We start from the raw sequence: 22,189 nt of genomic DNA on the forward strand, positions 1-22,189 counted from the left end.
ATGATGGGACAGTATTCCTCCCACTGATATCAATGACGGGGCCATATTCTTCCCAATGATTCAAATGATGGAGCGCTATTCCTCCCACTGACACCAATGATGGGGCATTATTCCTCCCACTGGTACCAATGATGGGGCGCTATTGTTCCTACTGATACCAATGATGGGGCACTATTGTTCCCACTGTCACCAATGATAGGGCACTATTTCTCCCACTGACACCAATGAGGGGGCACTATTCCTCCCATTGACACCAATGATAGGGCACTATTCCTCCCACTGATACAAATGATGGGACACTATTCTTTTCCCTAATAACAACAATGAGGCATTATTTTTCCCACTAATGCCAATGATGAAGCATTGTTTACTCCCATTGATGCCAATGCATTTTCTACTTACACTGGCCACTGACAGTCCGACCCCCACAAAGTTTGACAGACAGTAAACTGGCCCTTAGTTTTGAAAGTTTGGAGACCCCTGCTCTAGAGCTTTAATAAATAAGGGTAAGATTCACAGTGCAAAGAATACCCAATTACAGGCAAGGAAAAAAAACAAAAAAAAAAAGAATTTTTGCTTGCACATGATTGGATAACAAAAGTCAGCAGAGCTTTCCCTAAGCTCTACTAAGCTTTGGAGCAAATGCCCTTGCAGAGTGCACTGGCTAGAAATGTTTAGGCTAGGAGATTGGTATGGCTGGTTTATTATGAGAATATTCTGACCTGTACATTCTTGCCGAAAATATTATGAGACTACACGTCATATGGAGCTAAACTCCTTTTCTTAAAATAGCCATCCTTATTCTAAGTAGCCAAACTCTAATGTATTGAAATCCATCCTACCTTTCATTTTGTATAAAGCCAACTGATATTCCTCTTAATAAACTGAACATTGCTTTGACCATCATCTACTTGTTGTGTCATTGTGCGTTCCCAGAATTCCGAGTGGGGGCTAGCCAGCCGTCCGGTTCAAGTCCCCGACAGTGCACAGTCTATTTGCCTTTAGTAAATCAAACCACAAAGTGTTCTCTGATTGGACAAGGTGAAGAGTGTGATGTCACCACCCTGACGTTCCACCTCGTCCAATCAGAGGGTTTGTAGCTGGCAGAGGTAAACTGAGCACAGCTGATAAGGCTCGCTGGAATTTCAGTACAGCAGAAGCACTGTGTTTTTGCAAAAGGCTTTTTATTTGCACATATCAAACAGATATAATACAAGTCTTTCAATATTGAACAAACCAAATAGATACAAATACAAGAAGTTGACCTTTGCTTTCCATTGCGTCAGTTTCCCTTAACGGGATGTTTTGCTCAGTATACACGCATACTAGAATCCACTCAGTGATCTGAAATACTTTACATTTATTTTATTTACCTCAATACATTTGTGCGAAGGTTTATTTTCTAGAAAATAAAAAAACTAACAAAAAAATTGAGTGTGTGTACCATAGCTGTATTGTATTTAATTGTGCGACATTGATGACTGAAGTGCGGGCAAAGGTGAACTTCTCAGCGGCATGTAGCAAAAGTTGGGACAAAAACTGTTTCAGAACCGGCATGTTATCCGGTATTGTGGTTTACATACTGTATTGTCAAAAGTATAGAAAGGATTTATAAATGTCTGACAAGATGGTATAAAACCAGTGGTGGCCACTCCATTAGGGGTGCAGGGGCAAGAATAAATACAGTATTAACTACATTTAATAAATGCAGAAAAAGGAGCAATACCAAAAAGTTGGCTATACCCAGAAAACCTCACAATAAGATGTGGACAAGCATGGTTCTTTCGCGTGAAAAGCATCAACTTATCATCCTTGCAATTTTGTATGGCTTATGACAATAAATACATTTCAACAGCACCCTTTGGATTCAAGGGTGCAATCAATTTTCTCCTCTTCTTGATGCTTTGATCTAAGCCATTCTATTATAGCTCTGGTTGTATGTTTGGGGTTTGTTGTCCTGCTGGAAGGTGAACCTCTGCCCTAGTCTCAAGTCTTTTGCAGACTCTAACAGGTTTTCTTCTAAGATTGTCCTGTATTTGTTCCATCCATCTTCCCATCAACTCTGACTAGCTTCCCTGTCCGTGCTGAAGAAAAGCATCCCCAAAATATGATGCTGCCAACCACCATGTTTCACTGTGGGAATGGTGTGTTCGGGGTGATGTGCAGTGTTAGTTCTCCACCACACATAGCATTTAACTCTTAGGCCAATACATAAAATTTTGGTCTCATCTGACCAGAGCACCTTCTTCCACTTATTTGCTGTGTCTTCCACATGGCTTCTCGCAAACTATAAATGGGACTTATGGCTATCTTTCAACAATGGCTTGCTTCTTGCCGTTCTTCCATAAAGGTCAGATTTGTGGAGAGATAGACTAATAGTTGTCCTGTGGACAGATTCTCCCACCTGAGCTGTGGATCTCTGCAGCTCATCCAGAGTCACCATGGGCCTCTTGGCTGCTTCTCTGATTAATGCTTGCCCGGTCTGTCAGTTTAGGTGGACAGCCATGTCTTGGTAGGTTTGCAGCTGTGCCATACTCTTTCCATTTTCGGCTGATGGACTGAACAGAGCTCCATGAGATGTTCAAAGCTTGGGATATTTTTTTATAACCTAACCCTGCGTTAAACTTCTCTACAGCTTCACACCTGACTTGTTTGTGTTTCTTGGCCTTCATGATGCTGATTGTTCACTAAGGTTCTCTAACAAACCTCTGAGGGCTTCACAGAACAGCTGTATTTATACTAAGATTATATTACTCACAGGTGGACTCTATTTGCTAATAAGGTGACTTCTGAAGGCAATTGGTTCCACTAGATTTTAGTTAGGGGTATCAGAGTAAAGGGGGCTGAATACAAATGCACTCCACACTTTTCACATATTTATTTGTAAAAAAAATTGAAAACCATTTATCGTTTTCCTTTCACTTCACAATTTTGTGTTGGTCTATCACATAAAATCCCTATAAAACACATTATGTTTTTGGTTGTAACATGACAAAATGTGAAAAATTACAAATGGTATGAATGTTTTCAAGGCACTGTATATCAACTGTATAATGTTCCAAAATTACCTAATTTTGTAATTAAAAAGCCATCAAGTGACTTTGCCTTGGCAAAGATGATGTCAAGATTATTGTTCTGCTGCAAGCAGGAGGAAGCAATTCCTCAGTCTCCTCTGTCCCAATGATCAAACTTAAACATTGTAACTTTACAATCAATAAATGAGAGTTGGCAGCAGGTTCTGATCTTGATCAAACATTTGCGAAGAACCTTCTGTATGTGACCATATAATAATAATAATAATAATAATATAATAATACTGTATATACCATATAATATATACTGGATATAATGCATCTATTTCATATACTTAAAACCCAACTTTTTTTAAACCCATCCTAAGGCTTGTTTATCTCACCTTAATCTGCCATCCCATGACCTTTCATGGTGCCTCCCCCTGGAATGAAGACCTGGGATCTGTCAATCCACTGCTGGAGTCTTCAGAATCTTGTGAGTAACATACCAATGAACCCAATAGAAGTTTTCCACAGACCTCACCAATCTGCACCACTTCAAGTGTTAGTTAAGGCGACAACAACTTCATCACTAGCTAAAAGGGGTGGTGAAATGGACGGGATCGATTATGAGGAGCACGTGATTGCTTGGGATGAGGATAAAACTGAATCCTATAATCTCATGTGGACTGTTTGGTCACATTTTCAGTATTCTTCAAATTTTGGAACCTTTCATATCTTGTATGGGTTGACCACTTCGTCACACCCAGGACCTCCATATCTGGGTCCCTCTTACTCCCTTCCCCTTTTTTTTTCTCTTCCTCGTTTATATCTTTTCTTTTTCCTCTTCTCTTCATATTATTACTGTATCCTTCTTGTTACTGAGAATGGTCGCTCATGGTGACCATGGATTGATGATCTCTACCATTATTGTCGTTGAAGAAATGGCTACTGTAGTATGTTCAATGCTTTCCCATTGCTATCCTTAATATGCAGGCATGTACTGGCCATTGGGACTACCGGGAGTTTCCCGGTGGGCCGATGGCTCAGTGGGCCACTCTGATGTAAGGGGGCTGGTGATGGGCCACTCTGATGTAAGGGGTGCTGATGGGACACTGTTGTAAGGGGGCTGCTGATGGGACACTCTGACATAAGAGGGTGCTGATGGGACACTCTGATGTAAGGGGTGCTGATGGGACACTCTGATGTAGGGGTGCTGATGGGACACTCTGATGTAAGGGAGTGCTGATGGGACACTCAAAATGTAGGTGGGCCGGTCTGGATGAAGTCCAGGGCCAAATTTCTGTCCCAGTCCAGCCCTGTTAATATGATATAAAGTAGCTGTGGGTAAGACACTACTCTCAGATACCATTTTTGTCACATCATGCATACTTTTTTTTCTCCATTATTTCTCCTGTATTTTTTCCATAAATGTGAAATAACACTTTATGATGCAGGAAATGCATTAAATGACCACAAATTTTGGTATTTTGCACATTTGTCTTGCTGTACCTTTTTTTTTTTTCCTTTTTTTTTTTTAAATTATTGAATGGGACAATTAAGTAGAAGGGGGTATTGTTAGGGGGGGGGGGGGGGGGAACGACTTGGGAGGCTTCCATGATTGGACTTCAGCCTTATGCTTCTTGAAATACCAATGTAAACACTTTCCAGCCCGGCCAAATCTGACACTTCTCTCATATATGTAAAATTCTGTATTTTTTTTTTTTGTTTACAGACTATTTTTATTTGGTACAAAGGGTGGTACAAAGAGAATGCATACAATTCTGTATCTTTTTACTTTACTTTTTTACTAGAAAATTATTTAGAACCCACAATTATTATACATTTTTTTTTAGCACAGACCCTAGAGAATAAAATGGCGATCAATGCAATTTCTTTATGTCATACAATATTTGTGCAGCGTCTTTTTCAAACTAAATAAAAAAATTAAAAAAATACACTTTAATGAATTAAACATAAAAACAAAGCACAATATATAACACATTTTTTTTGTAAAATATGAAAGATGATGTTATCATCCCAGTGAGCCTGAGAACCACGGGGAAAGTATCGGGAGGAGGGTTTGACTCCTCCAGCTGCTTCTAAAAGTGATCCAAAGGTGGATAAGCAGCCCGAATCACTATTATCGGTTAGAGAATCTCCGGCTGAAAAGAACAATACTGGGGTTATGGCATATTGCTGCAGCCATAACCCCAGTATTCCACTTCCAAACGAGGACGTCTTTTGTTGGCAAGTGGTTAATTTTTTGCTAAATAGAACTTGGCTATACTATTCTATTATTACAATGCAATATAATAAAGCATTATGGAGCCACTACTTACCATGTTGACCTCTGAAATCTGGTCAATGCTGGAAATATGGATACTCATCCCCACAGTGACTGGAGGACCTGTGGAAGATGATAGAAGATTAGCAGGGTATCAAACCGAAAGATCATTCTGTGGGGTTGCATTAACAATCACCTTTAAATTTCGAAAATGTTTTCAATCTTTTTATCCTATGTAACATCTGATCTCCCGCAGTCTCTTTGCAACCACATCCTGCCTATATGCATGGCATTTCTGAGGGTGTCTTTTTTGATGCTGACAACAGTGGGCTATATCTGTGTAATGTGTGTTGAAATGACCATATGTAGTCTCCATTGGAAGCCTGTGTTACAGGGGTGACAACACAAGGGCTCAATTGGGATACAGAGACAGAGAGTTGCCACCATATAACAGGATGTGCGCGAAGAAGGACCTTCATAGCAGAATCGCCAGGGATTATATTGATTAACAAAAAGCACATTTTAATATATCAAAAATTACTTTTGAAATAACACTAACACAATAAAGCAGCACAATGGCGAAACAGAGAGAGAGAGAGCGTTGTCACCTTATAACAGGAAATGCCTGAACAAAGACCTTCGTGGCAGCATCACCATGAATTATTTAAATGAAAGCTGAAGATTTAAAAATATTAATAAGTATTTTGAAACTACATTAACATGTTGAAGCTTATAATCGATTTATGTCTTCAGTGTGCATATCATTTTAGGATGCTGCCTGTCCTTGCCAAGTCCTAGTATTTAATGCCACTGATAAAATAAATAGCGGAATCTTAAGTATGGATTTATTTGTCAAAGCCACTGATATAAATTCTATTTCCTAAGGCATCATGGCAGCATACAATGGGTTGTGACTCTGCCCCCACAACCAGATAGGACTGGTTAACTGTAAATCAAAGGCCGACTCGGCTCACAGCATTCTGATAGAGAACGTCAAAGGTGCTTTGGAAGCAAAGTCTCTTGCAGTAGGACATTGCCTGAGTATCCTTTATTCTTCTTAACTGACCAATTGTTATTTTCAAATTGAACATTATCATGTCAGACCCCAGCCAGAAAGGTTGGGGAACGCATTTCAAAGAGCAGGCTGTTCAAGGTCATGGGATGTCCAGCTTACGAGGCATAGTTACGAGAGCAGCTTTTAAAGCCCTTCTGGCATTCACTCCTTTTATAAGAGGAACAAGACTTGTGCTGTGCCTAGACAGCAGTGAAAGGGTAGAATTCTTAGGCTGCCAGTGGAACTTCCAGTATCATAATTGCAATTATACCATCTTGGTTGAGGAGGCTCTGGTGTCTGTCTCTCCTACAGTTGAGCATACAGTTGAGCATTGAGTCACCATTGCCTCTTCCAGTGACAACGGATTTGCTCTCTCATGGCAGTTTTGCTATTCAGCCCCAAGAGACTACATTTGATGTCATGAAAGTTGAGAGACAGAGATTACTAAGTCAAGGGTGCTCAGTGCAGGTAGTGGCTACCTTGTGTCAAGCCAAAGAGGTCTCCATTAATAAGACTTACCAGAGAATATGGGTAAAATTTGCAGATCTCACAAAGTCCTCTATCACCAAAACCATCCGACGTCCTACAGTTCTTACATCTGGGGCTGGACAGGGCCCTAGGTTCAAATACATTTTAAAGTTCAAAGTTTAGCCTTGTCCACACATACAGGGGTTTAAGGAGCGCTTAACCCTTGCGTGATGCAATTTTTAAAGGCTTGCATGGAATTAAAGACCTGCCAGGAAACCATTCTACCCTAAGTGGGACTTGCCTACGGCCCTCAGCTCTATCAAGGTGTAATTTCTATCCTATATAATTGGCTACACTTTGGTACAACCAAAGTGTGTCAGAGCTGCAGGCTTTGTGGTCGAGGAGCCTCACCTAATGTTCTTCTGGGACAGAATAGTCCCAAAACCCCCAGACTGCTTTTATCCATAAGGCATCTTTCTCCTTCCACTTTATCCAGGAAGTCAAGTTACTATCTTTCTTTGGTGAGGCAGGAGAAACACATCCCCTGGATGGTGGTCTAACTCTGATGCCCTGCTTGACAGCTACCTTTTCATTCAGGAAAGCTGAAATCTGTGCTTGGTCCAGCATGGCTTAAGGCAGAGTCAGTCAGCATCAACACACACAGTCGCCTCCTCGATTGTTAAGACAATTAAAAGAGCCTACTTTTCACAAGACCTGTGCACAGTGCAGTGGTGAGTGTCTCCTGAGGCTATTTGCAAGTCAGCAATATGGTCCTCCCAGAACACCTTCATTACGCTTTATTTGGTGAACCTGGCTCAGCTCATGACAGGAAAATTTGGAAAATTTGTTGTGTTTGCGCTACTATCCATTACAAACTTTCTTGCACTCTCTCAGGTACATCCCTTTAAATTTGCCGCAGTCCCATCTCCGTGAGTCCGATCGCAGGTCCCACAGACTCGATCGCTGCAGGGATACCTGCGATCGTCTCACGGGGAGGAAGAACAGTAAACAAGCATCTCCCCGTACTGCCTAGCTACAGTGTCACTGATCCCTGCTCCCTGTGATTGGAGCAGAGATCATTGACATGTAAAAAACACAGCCACTCCCCACACAGTTAGCCACACGCCCTTAGGACACACTTAACCCCTACACTGTCACCTAGTGGTTAACCCCTTCACTGCCAGGGTCATTTACACAGGAATCAGTGCATTTGTTTTTTAACCAGTTCCCGACCAGTGCACGCTGATGTACGTCGGCAGAATGGCACAGGCAGGCAAATGGGCGTACCAGTACGTCCCTTTAAATTTGCCGCCCTGCCATCGTGAAAAGATTTTCCCCTCAGTTTAGGCCGATACGTATTCTACATATTTTTGGTAAAAAAAAAAATCACAATAAGCGATTATTGATTGGTTTACGCAAAAGTTATAGCGATTACAAAATAGTTTTATGGCATTTTTATTAATACATTTTTTTTTACTAGTAATGGTGGCAATTTTTATTGTGACTGCGACATTATGGCGAACACATCGGACATTTTTGACACATTTTTGGGACTATTATCATTTATACCCGGGTATGCCCATGGCGATCGAGTCCACGGGACCCACGACCGGACTCCCGACCAGCTCACGATGGCAGGGCGGCAAATTTAAAGGGACGTACTGGTACGCCCATTTGCCTGCCCGTGCCATTCTGCCGACGTACATCAGCGTGCACTGGTCGGGAACCGGTTAAAAAACAAATTTTAAAAACGAATGCTTAGAAAGATAAAAGTTAAAAAAAAAAAAGATATGAAACGCATACCTATAGGGAGAAAGGGAGGAAGGAGTTATTATGGGGAAATTAGGATATTTAAGCAATTGAATAGGAACACATTTTATTTAAAATACCTTCTTTAAAATTTTCCAGGTTGCTTTAACTAAGATCATATGACGATCAAAGCTCATCCCTTTGAGCTGCAGATAAATGAAACAAAGTCTAGGTTTAAAAGTAACAATTTTACTGTGTATCTTTCAATCTTGTTTCTGAACAATGTTTATAAACACTGTGTCAGCTGGCCCATCTTTTACAGAAGAACCTTTTACAGCTGCTGTATTTAAACAGCAGCAAGGGCAGAAGAAGGCATACGAAGCATAAGGTTTTTTTGGATGTGGTAGAATGTAATGAATGATAAAATTGTTAATTTTGCTACAAATTTAATTTCAACAAAATCACTTCTCTCATCCATGCTCCTGGTTCACTGAGCTTCCCTGAGGTAACCTTGGTAAATCCTGTTAAACTGTAAAATGTTGTGTTCTACTTGGGTTACCTTGTTTAGTTAACCCTTTGTGAATCACATATTTATGTGATATGGTTATTTGTATAATATATAGTTTAAAAAATATATATAGTAGTCCATATGGACATTTAATGGAATACACAAAGAAAATAATAGGTATGTGGTTTGTGTATTTCTAATGATTAGAGATTAGGGAAGTAAACAAGTGGCTGAGGAGCTGGTGTAGAAAGGAGGGGTTTGGGTTCCTGGAGAACTAGGCCGACTTCTCAGTTGGTTACCAGCTCTATAGCAGGGACGGACTGCACCTAAATTGGAAAGGTGCAGATCGGCTGGTAGAGAAGATGGCTGACAAGTTAAAGGGAATTTTAAACTAGGCAATGGGGTGGGTCCAGCTGTAGAGATAGCCAGCGTGGAACACATTTTTTAGAAAGTAGTATTGGGGGCATTAGTAGTAGGTTGGCCAAGGCACTGAAACCCCAGGTAAGTATAGTAACAAGTCCTATTTGCAACCCCAGAACACCCAATAAGGAGATAGTATGCGCCCGGACAAAACTACGTGGCTTGTTCACTAATGCCAGGAGTCTGGCGGACAAGATGTGAGAACTAGAGCTGCTATTGTACGAGGAGGATTTATATTTTGTGGAAATTTCAGAGACCTTGTTTAACAGCTCTCATGATAGGTTGGCAACCATTCAAGGGTACTCCCTATATTGCAGAGATAGGGAGGGTAAAAAAAGGGGGAGGGGTATGCCTGTATATAAACAAATGCTGTACAAGTGAATGTGAGGGACAACATCACAAATGGAGCCAGGGGGGGAGATGGAATCCTTATGGGTAGAGCTACAAAAGGAGAAAACCAAGGGGAAAGTAATACTGAGAGTATGCTATAGGCCCCCCCAGGGAGGAGGGGGAGGCAGATCTCTTATTACAGTTTGGAATAGTGGGAAAGATGGGAAGTGTCATTATAATGGGGGATTTTAATTATCCAGACATAGACTGGGCAGAAGGAACCACGCATTTGTCTAAGGCTCGCCATTTCCTAAATGTCTTGCAGGACAATTTCATGGGTCAGATGGTAAATGCACCAACAAGAAACAAAGTGTTACTAGGCCTACTGATTACTAACAATACTATACAGCAACAATACAGCCAATAAAAAGGAAAAACTACCTAGTGAAAAATAAACAAATGTAAAGCAGCAGCTACTAAGTGTGATACACACCGAATACAGTGGAAAAAAGAAAAAAAATATCTGCGCTAATACTAATTAATCCAGTGATACTAATCACAGGATTAATTGGTATTAGCGCAGCTATTTTTTTCTTTTTTCTACTAACAATACAGACCCGATCACAGATGTGGAAATATGGGGCGATTTAGGAAACAGTGATCACAGGTTTGTTTCAGTATAAATCACACAAATAGGAAACATAAAGGGAATACAAAGACACTGAATCTCAAAAGAGCCAACTTCCATAAACAACTTTTCTTGCTAGTAGATAATAAATGGGATAAAATCCTAGGAACAATGAACAGGGAGGAAAAATGGGTGTGCTTTAAGAGCATAATAAATAAGGGTATTAGCCAGTGCATCCCAATGGGAAATAAATTCAAAAGAGCTAATAAAAGTCCTGGGTGGCTTAACTTTAACATAAAAAAATGCATATAAAAACAAAGGAGAAGGCCTTCAAAAAATACAAGACAGGGGTCATCATCAGCATTCCAACATTACAAAGTATGTAATAAGAAATGTAAGGGTGTAATCAGGGCGGCTAAGATAGAACACGAAAGGCACATAGCGGAGGAGAGTAAAAAAATCCCAAGAGGGAGGTAAGATCATATTGGCCCCATAAAGAATGATGAAGAGAATCTGGTTACAAAGGATGGAGAGATGGCGAAGGCTTTGAATTTATTCTTCTCCTCGGTCTTCACGAGGGAAACGGGGGACTTCAGTGAGCAAAACAGCAAGGCTTATCCTCATGACATGTCACAGGAAGCACCCTCATGGCTAACAGAGGATAGAATTAGGAATAAACTTGAAAAACTTAACATTAATAAGTCACTGGGACCAGATGACTTGCACCCGAGGGTCCTTAAGGAACTTAGTCAAGTAATTGCCAGACCATTGTTCCTAATTTTTACGAACAGTCTACTGATATTTAAACAGTCTACCCATATTTAAAAAAGGACCAAGATATATCCCTGGGAACTACAGATCAGTTAGCCTAACTTCAATAGTATGCAAGCTCTTGGAGGGGATAATAAAGGATTATATACAAGATTTTAGTAATGAAAACTGTATCTTTAGCAGTAATCAGCATGGATTCATGGAGAATTGTTCTTGCCAAACCAATCTTTTTTTTTTTTGTTTACAAACTTTTTTATTGTGTACAAAAGATAGCCAAACCAATCTTTTTACCTTCTCTGAGGAGGTGAGCTGCCATCTAGATAAAGCAATGCCCATAGACTGAATCGACTGAATTTTGCAAAGGCATTCGATACAGTTCCCTATAAACGTTTACTGTACAAACTAAGTTCTGTCAGCATGGACAATAGGGTGAGTACCTGGATTGAAAACTGGCTACAGGGGCGAGTTTAGAGGGTGGTGATAAATGGGGAGTACTCAGAATGGCCCTGTGTGGAAAGTGGGGTCCCCCAGGGTTCTGTCCTGGGACCGATCCTATTTAATTTATTCATAAATGATCTTGACCTTTATAGGTAAAGTTGATCCAGGGAAAATCTCTGGGAATCAGGAAGGAATTTTTTCCCCTGCTGTAGCAAATTAGAGCATGCTTTGCTGGGTATTTTTTGCCTTCCTCTGGATCAACTGTGGGTGAAGGATTGTGCGTATGGGATTGTATTTATTTTTATTTTTTTTGGTTGAACTAGATGGAATTATGTCTTTTTTCAACCTGGCTAACTATGTAACTACAGTATCTCAAAAGGTAAGTACACCCCTCACATTTTTGTAATTATTTTATTATATCTTTTCATGTGACAACACTGAAGAATTTACATTTTGCTACAATGTAAAGTAGTGAGTGTACAGCTTGTATAACAGTGTAAATTTGCTGCCCCCTCAAGAAAACTCAACACATAGCCATTAATGTCTAAACCGCTGGCAAAAGTGAGTATACCTCTAAGTGAAAATGTTCAAATTTGGCCAAATTAGCCATTTTCCCTCCCCAGTATCATGTGACTTATCAGTGTTACAAGGTCTCAGGTGTGAATGGGTAGCAGGTGTATTAAATTTGGTGCTATTGCTCTCACTATTGATCACTGGAAGTTCGAAATGGCACCCCATGGCAAAGAACTCTCTGAGGTTCTGAAAAAAAGAATTGTTACTTTAAATAACGATGGCCTAGACAGGTTTCACTGAGAACAGGCCTTGCCATGGTCAATCAAAGAAGTTGAGTGCACGTGCTCAGCATCATATCCAGAGGTTCTCTTTGGGAAATAGATGTGTGAGTTATGCCAGCATTACTGCAGAGGTTGAAGGGGTGGGGGGTCAGCCTGTCAGTGCTCAGACTATATGCCACTGCTTAAAATTGGTCTGCATGGCTGTCGTCCCAGAAGGAAGCCTCTTCTAAAGATGATGCACAAGAAAGCCTGCAAACAGTTTGCTGAAGACATACAGACTAAGTACATGGATTACTGGAACCATGTCCTGTGGTCTGATGAGACCAAGATAAACTTATTTGGTTCAGATAGTGTTAAGCGTGTGGGGCAGCAACCAGGTGAGGAGTACAAAGACAAATTTTATAAAATTATGAAGTAGAGCATGATCCCCTCCCTTCAGAGACTGGGCCGCAGGGCAGTATTCCAACATGATAATGACCCCAAATATACCTCCAAGATGACCACTGCCTTCCTAAAGAAGCTGAGGGTGAAGGTGATGGACTGGCCAAGCATGTCTCCAGACCTAAACCCTATTGAGCATTTGTGGGGCATCCTCAAATGGAAGGTGGAGGAGCGCAAGGTCTTTAACATCCACCAGCTTCATGATGTTGTCATGGAGGAGTGGAAGAGGACTCCAGTGCCAACCTGTGAAGCTCTGGTGAACTTCTTGTCCAAGGGGATTTAGGCAGTCCTGGAAAATAATGGTGGCCACACAAAATATTAACACTTTGGGCCCAATTTGGACATTTCCATTAAGGGGTGTACTCACTTTTGTTGCTAGAGATTTAGACATTAATATCTGTGTGTTGAGTTATTTTGAGGGGACAGCAAATTGACACTGTTATACAAGCTGTACACTCACTACTTTACATTGTAGCAAAGTGTAATTTCTTCAGTGTTGTCACATGAAAAGAGAGAAGAAAAATATGAATGCAATCTACTCACTAGGGGGAGAACCTCTGGGAATTTTGGATGGAAAAGGACCTGGGTCTCCTAGTAGATGACAGGCTCAGCAATGGCATGCAATGCCAAGCTGCTGCAAGCAAAGCCAACAGAATATTGGCATGCATTAAAAGGGGGATCAACTCCAGAGATAAAACAATAATTCTCCCACTCTACAAGACTCTGGTCTGGCCGCACCTGGAGTATGCCCTCCAGTTCTGGGCTCCTGTCCTCAAGAGGGATGGGCTGGAACTGGAGAGGGTCCATAGAAGGGCAACAAAGCTAATTAAGGGACTGGATGACCTTAGTTATGAGGAAAGATAACGAGCACTGAACTTATTATCTCCGGAGAAGAGACGCTTGAGAGGGGATATTATTTCAATGTACAAATACCGTACTGGTGACCCCACAATAGGGATAAACTTTTTCCATGCAAAGAAACTTAAAAACACGTGGCCATTCACTAAAATTAGAAGAAAAGTGGTTTAACCTTACATTGCATAGAGGGTTCTTTACTTTAAGAGCGGTAAGGATGTGAAATTCTCTTCCACAAGCAGTGGTTTCAGCAGAGAGCATTAATAATTTTAAAAAACGATTAAATAGACACCTCAATTATCACAACATACAGTGATATACAATATAATATTGACATAAAAGCACACACACAGGTTGGACTTGTGTTTTTTTCAACCTCACCAACTATGTAACTACCTTAAAGTGGATGTAAACCTGAATTTTTTTTTTTTTATGTCATACTGTAGAGTATAAGATTTCCTATCATCCGAGCCCAGTCTTGCCACAAAGAGTTATTCCATCTCTGAGCAATCCCCTTTTATTGTTCAGTGAGATAAATCTTGACAAACAGAGAAAAACTGTCAAATCCTCCCCCTTGCAGTGAGTGACAGGTGATTTACATATCTCGTGCACTAGCCTAAGAGACATGCATTATTTTTTAATTCCCTCCCACTCCTTTCTTCTGCTGCTCTTCCAGAATTGGATGTTCCCCACCTCAGCATGATTTGGCATGCTGAAGTCATGTGGTTACTTTCCTGTCTTTTCACTGGATGTTATAGATTATAGCAGATGTTCAGTGTAAGAAATACAAAGGAGAATATGCATGTCTACTGACATCACGACTCCACCCACCAAGCTCCAGACAACAGACCCACCCACAGAATCTGCAGTTTTTTGGGTCTCATAGCAGACAGAGGGGAGACATTTGATAGGTAAAGATACATGCAGGATGCATGTATATCCTTATAGATAACCCCTATGGCAGTAGTTTAGAAAGGATGACATTGGGTTTACATCCACTTTAATGCATAGAATACATTAAGATAAAAAAAAAAACTTCTGCCTTTACAACTCCTTTAACTTGTTGATGATATTCACATTTTTTGAGATGTACCTGTGTATGTTCATTTAGGACACAGAAAGCAATACAAATTTGATAGAGGATCATTCTAACCCTTCCCCATGCCATCCAAAAAGCTAGTGGTGACAGTAAGAAACCCCAGGCTGAGAAATATAAATGGTCATGTGACTAGGGCACTTGCATTTATTGGTTGCTTTCTGTCCCAGGTGTGCAGGCTTTAGCTCATATTAAGGTGTATCTGATAGATAAATTTCATATTTCATATTCCTTATTAATGTTGGCCTTACAAATATCTAAGAAAGCCTCTAATATCATGGTTTTCCTGATTACTTCAGATGACTCATACCAAAGCAATTTGTGATTGTAAACTGACCAAATCCTTGAGTGGTCATATTGCAAAGGACGTTGGCTTTTGGGTTGTCTATTCCTTATAGACACGTCTAAATATATCAGCCCAAACTGGAATAAGTTAGTCTCGTAATAGAACTGCCATTAGGCATGCGTCTGTGGTTACCTGTGCCATGCCAATTATAGTTGGAGGGAGTCCATGGCGAAACAGAATGTTTAGTTAAGTATTCTTGTCATATTTTATTTATCTTTATCTGTATCTGTCATTAATTTTAATAAATGTTATACTGTGAAGTATTAAAATGTGTGTGATCTCTCTTTGCACATATCGAACACAACCCCAAAAACGTGACAAAACCGCATCCAAACCCAAATATATTGCAGATATATGGCTACAGATTACTAGACCTTTCTGTGGTGGCTGCATCCATTTTCTTTTTTATTTTCTCCTGAAAATCCTGCTCACTTCCTGTTTCTGGGTGGCTACATCACTCCTCCACTGTGTCTATGGAGGGAGCCAGGTTGTGCTTTCCTGATATGGACTACATACATGTCTGTATTTCTTCATCCACATTACATGGGGGCAGTTTGTAGTGGCTGGGAAGGAAGGTATCTGTCGATTTAGGTCCCAAGAGGTGATGAGGACACTGTATTTCCGGCAAGATCAGCAAGTGATTTCTGTATTTGCTGCAAATGTTCTTGGCTTGAAAAAAAGAAAACGAATGCGGCCACCACGTCTATAGACTGCAAGCTGAAATATGTTACAAATGTGTTTTTGGTTGAGTTATCTTTTAACGCATTCTGGTGTTAAAGCTGAACTGTCTAAGTACAAGAAGAATATAAATTCTTGCTTGAATCTCGTTGTGCTTTGTGTATTTCTTCCAGATCTGTGCAGTAATCCAGTGTGAGACTTTTCCTTCCTGTAATAAAGACTGCTCACTGCTGAGCTCTCTCCTTGTGCAGGGTAACTGGTCTTGTCTCCGCCCCCTCCTGTAGTTTTCTGCAGAGAGCCTGTAGTGGGTGGGGCCTGCTGGGACCATCCCACAGCTCTGCTCTCTCAACTTGTGCAAGTGGACTGGTCTTGTCTCCACCCCCTCCTATATTTTTCTGCAGACAGCCTGTAGTGGGTGGGGCCTGCTGGGACCCGCCCACAGCTCTGTTCTCACAACGTATGCAGGGAGAGTGGTCTTGTCTCCACCCTCTCCTGTAGTTTTCCGCAGACAGCCTGTAATGGGTGGGCCTGCTGGGACTCACCCACAGCTCTGCTCTCTTAACTTGTGCAGGGGGACTGGTCTTGTCTCCGTACCCTCCTGTGTTTTTTTTTTGTAGGGTGTGGCCTGTTGACTTTTTGTACAGACACAGTGATAATGTCGTTCTTTTACAATCTAATATCTGGCCTTGCAAAGGCATTTGGTGCACATAAATTGGACTTCTATCCATTGTGACTATTAAGGAAGATATTTAGATGACAGTTTGTGTGCCCGTTTTTGAACTTTAACGTTTTAAATCACATTCTTACATTTCTAAGGCACTGCAATGAAACAGGCTTCACACTTGAAAGAAAAACAAAACAACAGGAAGGTTGTAGCTAACAAGTCTTGAAAAAACAGTGTGAACAATAGTCCAAGTGTAGAAAATAATTTTGACAACCTTTTGTTGTTTTAATGAATTTTGGAAATGACGGGGCACCTATTAATACCCTTGAAGCTAATCTTTACTGTCTGGTTGCTAAGATGAAACAACCAAGCTCTACAAGCCATGTAATTAAGACTAGAAGACGAGGCCGGTTATAATCATCTGTGCTGGTTTTTCTCGCTTTTTATCCACTCCACTCACTAATGGAAGGCAACATTGATAATTCTTGGGCAAAAGTCGTAGATAAAAATATTAATTCTCATTGCAGACAGTCATGAATAAGCCTCTATCTCCCTTAATATTCCTTTTAACACTCCTTCCTCTTTTAGCAGCCACTCTGGTTTTATAGTCATGTCAGATAAAGTAGAAATTATATGTATACAAAGGTCTAGGACACAGGTTGAAACTAAGGCCGCGTACACACGCGGGGACTGTTCGCTGAAACTTTGTTCGTCAAACAGTTGCCGCAACAGTCCGCTCAAAATTTGCATGAGCGGACTTGCCCACACACGGCACTTTTTGAGCGGACTGTTTCAGCGAACTGTTTGCCAAACAGTTCGCTCAACTTTTGAAATGAACGGACTCGCCCACGTAAGGCGGAGGCAAGTCCGCCCATTTCGAGCGCGTGTACAGGTAGGCGGTGCCCGCGAAGGAGACGTTGCGGGCACCGCCGCCTGGAATGGACTTAAAGGGACACCCAACGCCGAAAAAAATCGGCGTGGGGGTTCCCCCAAAGTCCACAACAGACCCTTGTCCGAGCACGCTACCCGGCCGGCCAGGAAAGGGGGGGCGAGCGAGCGTGCCCCCCCCCTGAGCCATACCAGGCCGCGTGCCCTCAACATGGGGGGTGCCTTGGGGAAGGGGGGGCCGCGCGGCCCCCCCACCCCAAAGCACCTTGTCCCCATGTTGATGAGGACAAGGGCCTCTTCCCGACAACCCTGGCCGTTGGTTGTCGGCGTCTGCGGGCGGGGGGCTTATCGGAATCCGGGAGCCCCCTTTAATAAGGGGGCCCCCGGATACCGGCCCCCCACCCTATGTGAATGCGTATGGGGTACAATGTACCCCTACCCATTCACCTGTGAAAAAAAGTACAAAAAAAAACACAACACACAAGGGTTAAAATATTTTATTGCACAGCTCCGGGGGTCTTCCGTCTTCGGGGGTCTTCTCCGGACTCCTCCGCTATCTTCTTGTAGCTCTTTTGCTAGCGGAGGAGTCCGGCTTTCTTCCTCCCCGCCGCCGGCCTCTTCTTCCGACTTCGGGGGTCTTGTCCCCCTCTTCGGTTCTTCTGCCGGGCCACCGCGCCTTCTTCTAGCTCTTTTAGAGGCGGTGGCCCGGTCTTCTGTCGCCGCCTTCCGTTCTTCTTCTTCTTCTTCTTCTTCTTCTTCTTCTTCTCCAGGAGATGTTGACACGTCACTCTCTCCGGCCAGAATGCCAGAGCCGCGCTGTGCTGCCACTTATATAGTGCCAATGGGGCGGTGTCACATGGTATATGTCACATGGGTTGGTCACATGGGTTGATGTCACATGGGGACTATGACATCGTAAGGGGGCGGGGTCACCATGTGACATCAACCCATGTGACCAACCCATGTGACATATACCATGTGACACCGCCCCATTGTCACTATATAAGTGGCAGCGCAGGGCGGCTCTGGCATTCCGGCCGGAGAGAGCGTCGTGTCAACATCTCCTGGAGAAGAAGAAGAAGAACAAGAAGAAGAAGAAGAACAGAAGGCGGGGGCTCCCGGATTCCGATAAGCCCCCCGCCCGCAGACCCCGACAACCAACGGCCAGGGTTGTCGGGAAGAGGCCCTTGTCCTCATCAACATGGGGACAAGGTGCTTTGGGGTGGGGGGGCCGCGCGGCCCCCCCTTCCCCAAGGCACCCCCCATGTTGAGGGCACGCGGCCTGGTACGGCTCAGGAGGGGGGCACGCTCGCTCGCCCCCCTTTCCTGGCCGGCCGGGTAGCGTGCTCGGACAAGGGTCTGTTGTGGACTTTGGGGGGACCCCCACGCCGATTTTTTTCGGCGTTGGGGTTCCCCTTTAAGTCCATTCCAGGCGGCGGAGCCCGCGACGTCTCCGTCGCAGGCCCCGCCTACCTTCACACGCGCTCGAAATGAGCAGACTTTCCTCCGAGCGGGAACAGTTTGCTCATTTCGAAAGTGGCCTACACACGGGCGGACTGTTCGCTCAAACCAAGTTTCAGCGGACAGTTTTTCGGAATTTCCGAAAGACTTTGTCCGTCAAACTGTCCGCTGAAACTGTCCGCTGAAAGCCCACACACGAGCGGACTGTCCGCTGAAACACTGTTCAGCGGACAAAGTTGAGCGAACGGTCCGCCCGTGTGTACGCGGCCTAAGGCCGCGTACACACGGGCGGACTGTCTGCCCAACTTAGTCCGCCGAAACACATTTGAGCGGACAGTCCGCTCGTGTGTGGGCTTCAGCGGACTTTTTCAGCGGACAGTCTGACGAACAAAGTCTTACGGAATTTCCGTAAGATTGTCCGTCCAAACTTGGTTTGGGCGGACAGTCCGCCTGTGTGTGTGCCAGTCCGCTGTACTTTCGAAATGAGCGGACTTTTCCCGCCCGGAGAAAAGTCCGCTCATTTCGAGCGGGTATCCAGGTAGGCGGAGCACGCGACGGAGACATCGCGGGCCCCGCCACCTGGTATGGACTTAAAGGGGAACCCCAACGCCGAAAAAAATCGGCGTGGGGGTGCCCCCCAGGTCCACAACAGACCCTTGTCCGAGCACGCTACCCGGCCGGCCAGGAAAGGGGGGCGAGCGAGCGCCCCCCCTCCTGAGCCGTACCAGGCCGCGTGCCCTCAACATGGGGGGTGCCTTGGGGGAAGGGGGGGCCGCGCGGCCCCCCCACCCCAAAGCACCTTGTCCCCATGTTGATGAGGACAAGGGCCTCTTCCCGACAACCCTGGCCGTTGGTTGTCGGGGTCTGCGGGCGGGGGGCTTATCGGAATCCGGGAGCCCCCTTTAATAAGGGGGCCCCCGGATACCGGCCCCCCACCCTATGTGAATGAGTATGGGGTACAATGTACCCCTACCCATTCACCTGTAAAATAAAAGTACCAAAAAAAAACACAACACACGAGATAAAATATTTTATTGCACACCTTCTTATAGCTCTTTTACAGGCGGTGGCCCGGTCTTCTGTCGCCGTCGCCGCCTCCTTCCGTTCTTCTTCTTCTTCTAGTGACAATGGGGCGGTGTCACATGGTATATGTCACATGGGTTGGTCACATGGGTTGATGTCACATGGGCACTATGACATCGTAAGGGGGCGGGGTCACCATGTGACACCAACCCATGTGACATATACCATGTGACACCGCCCCATTGTCACTATATAAGTGGCCGCGCAGCGCGGCTCTGGCATTCCGGCCGGAGAGATCGTCGAGGCAACATCTCCTGGAGAAGAAGAAGAAGAAGAAGAAGAACGGAAGGCGGCGGCGACGGTGACAGCGGCGACAGAAGACCGGGCCACCGCCTGTAAAAGAGCTATAAGAAGGCGCGGTGGCCCGGCAGAAGAACCGAAGAGGGGGACAGGACCCCCGAAGTCGGGAGAAGAGGCCGGCGGTGGGGAGGAAGAAAGCCGGACTCCTCCGCTAGCAAAAGAGCTACAAGAAGATAGCGGAGGAGTCCGGCGCGAAGACCCCCGAAGACGGAAGACCCCCGGAGCTGTGCAATAAAATATTTTATCTCGTGTGTTGTGTTTTTTTTTGGTACTTTTATTTTACAGGTGAATGGGTAGGGGTACATTGTACCCCATACTCATTCACATAGGGTGGGGGGCCAGTATCCGGGGGGCCCCTTATTAAAGGGGGCTCCCGGATTCCGATAAGCCCCCCGCCCGCAGACCCCGACAACCAACGGCCAGGGTTGTCGGGAAGAGGCCCTTGTCCTCATCAACATGGGGACAAGGTGCTTTGGGGTGGGGGGGCCGCGCGGCCCCCCTTCCCCCAAGGCACCCCCCATGTTGAGGGCATGCGGCCTGGTACGGCTCAGGAGGGGGGGGGCGCTCACTCGCCCCCCTTTCCTGGCCGGCCGGGTAGCGTGCTCGGACAAGGGTCTGTTGTGGACTTGGGGGGCACCCCCACGCCGATTTTTTTCGGCGTTGGGGTTCCCCTTTAAGTCCATACCAGGCGGCGGGGCCAGCGACGTCTCCTTCGCGGGCCCCGCCTACCTGGAGACGCGCTCGAAATGAGCGGACTTTCCTCCGCGTGTGTGGGCGAGTCCGTTCATTTCAAAAGTAGAGCGGATTGTCTGGCGGACTTAGTCCGCCGTATTAGTCCGCTCAAAAAGTGCCGTGTGTGGGCAAGTCCGTTCATTCAAAAGTTTTGATGGACTGTCTGTTGGATTGTCTGACGAACTTAGTTGGGCAGACAATCCGCCCGTGTGTACGCGGCCTAACACTTTCTTTCTCCTCACAACAGTATAAAAACAGCAACATAAACTATATAGACAAACATTGGTAGACAACGATCATCAGACCTATATGAACATCCCATTTAAAAAACATTGGATTGAGTCTTGAGGAGCGCCCGGTAGAATAGGTGATGACACATTCAGGAATTTTAGTCCAAATTTTTATTGCAGGGGTCTCCAAACTTTCTAAACAAAGGGCCAGTTTACTGCCCTTTAGACTTTAGGGGGGTGCTGGAGACTGGCCAGTGAGAGTAGAAAATTATATTAGTGGAAAGAATATTGTCCCATCAATGATGGGAATATGAAGACTCGTGCCCCATCATTGGTGTCAGTGGGAGGAATAATGCCCCATCATTGATGTCAGTGGGAGGAACAATGCACCGTGGGCCAGACAGAGTCAATCAAAGGGCCACTTCTGGCCCACGAGCCGGAGTTTGGAGACCACTAATAGAGAGTAACAAGAAAAGCCAAGGTGTTTCCAGGGAACCGCCTCCCCTTTCTTTAGGGCTGAAGCCGTGCATACGATTTGACTAGCTGTGGGATTGAACTAAGAGTTTGCAAGATAACTGACCTGACAGCTCAGATTAAACCTAATTTCAGATACCTTTAATCAATCTTATCGCTAGTCCCATCATATCCACAACTTCAGCCCTAAAGAAGGCAAAATGCATTTGCTTTTCTTACTACTCATACAGTCATACTACTACAGTACATCAGTAAAAATTTGGACTAAACTTCCTGACGTGTCATGAAGTTTTCTACTGCGCACTCCTAAACACTCACACCTACTGTATGACCTCTTTTGAGACTAGCAGAGACTACAGCAGGTCAAGACCGGAACAATATTTTGTCTACACTGCCCATTCATTGTTCATCAGCCCCTTTGAACGACTCATTCTGGGTTAAATCCAAAAGTACCAATATCCCACTATCACACATGCAAATCAG

The 22,189-nt window shown here is 44.1% G+C and overlaps 1 protein-coding gene across 1 annotated transcript in view; it reads right to left on the reverse strand.

Moving 5' to 3' along the window:
- Positions 1-22,189, reverse strand: part of LOC143950714 (gamma-aminobutyric acid receptor subunit beta-4-like) — a 408,464-nt gene that overhangs the window by 208,630 nt on the left and 177,645 nt on the right. Inside the window, exon 3 of the mRNA XM_077465189.1 lies at positions 5,354-5,421. Within this exon, the coding sequence (XP_077321315.1) occupies positions 5,354-5,421 (68 nt within the window). The remainder of the gene's footprint in view (positions 1-5,353; positions 5,422-22,189) is intronic.

Source organism: Lithobates pipiens, unplaced genomic scaffold, assembly GCF_037356315.1.
Source record: "Lithobates pipiens isolate NorthernLeopardFrog02 unplaced genomic scaffold, aLitPip1_a1.2 Scaffold_1, whole genome shotgun sequence".
NCBI classification, from domain to species: Eukaryota; Metazoa; Chordata; class Amphibia; order Anura; family Ranidae; genus Lithobates; species Lithobates pipiens.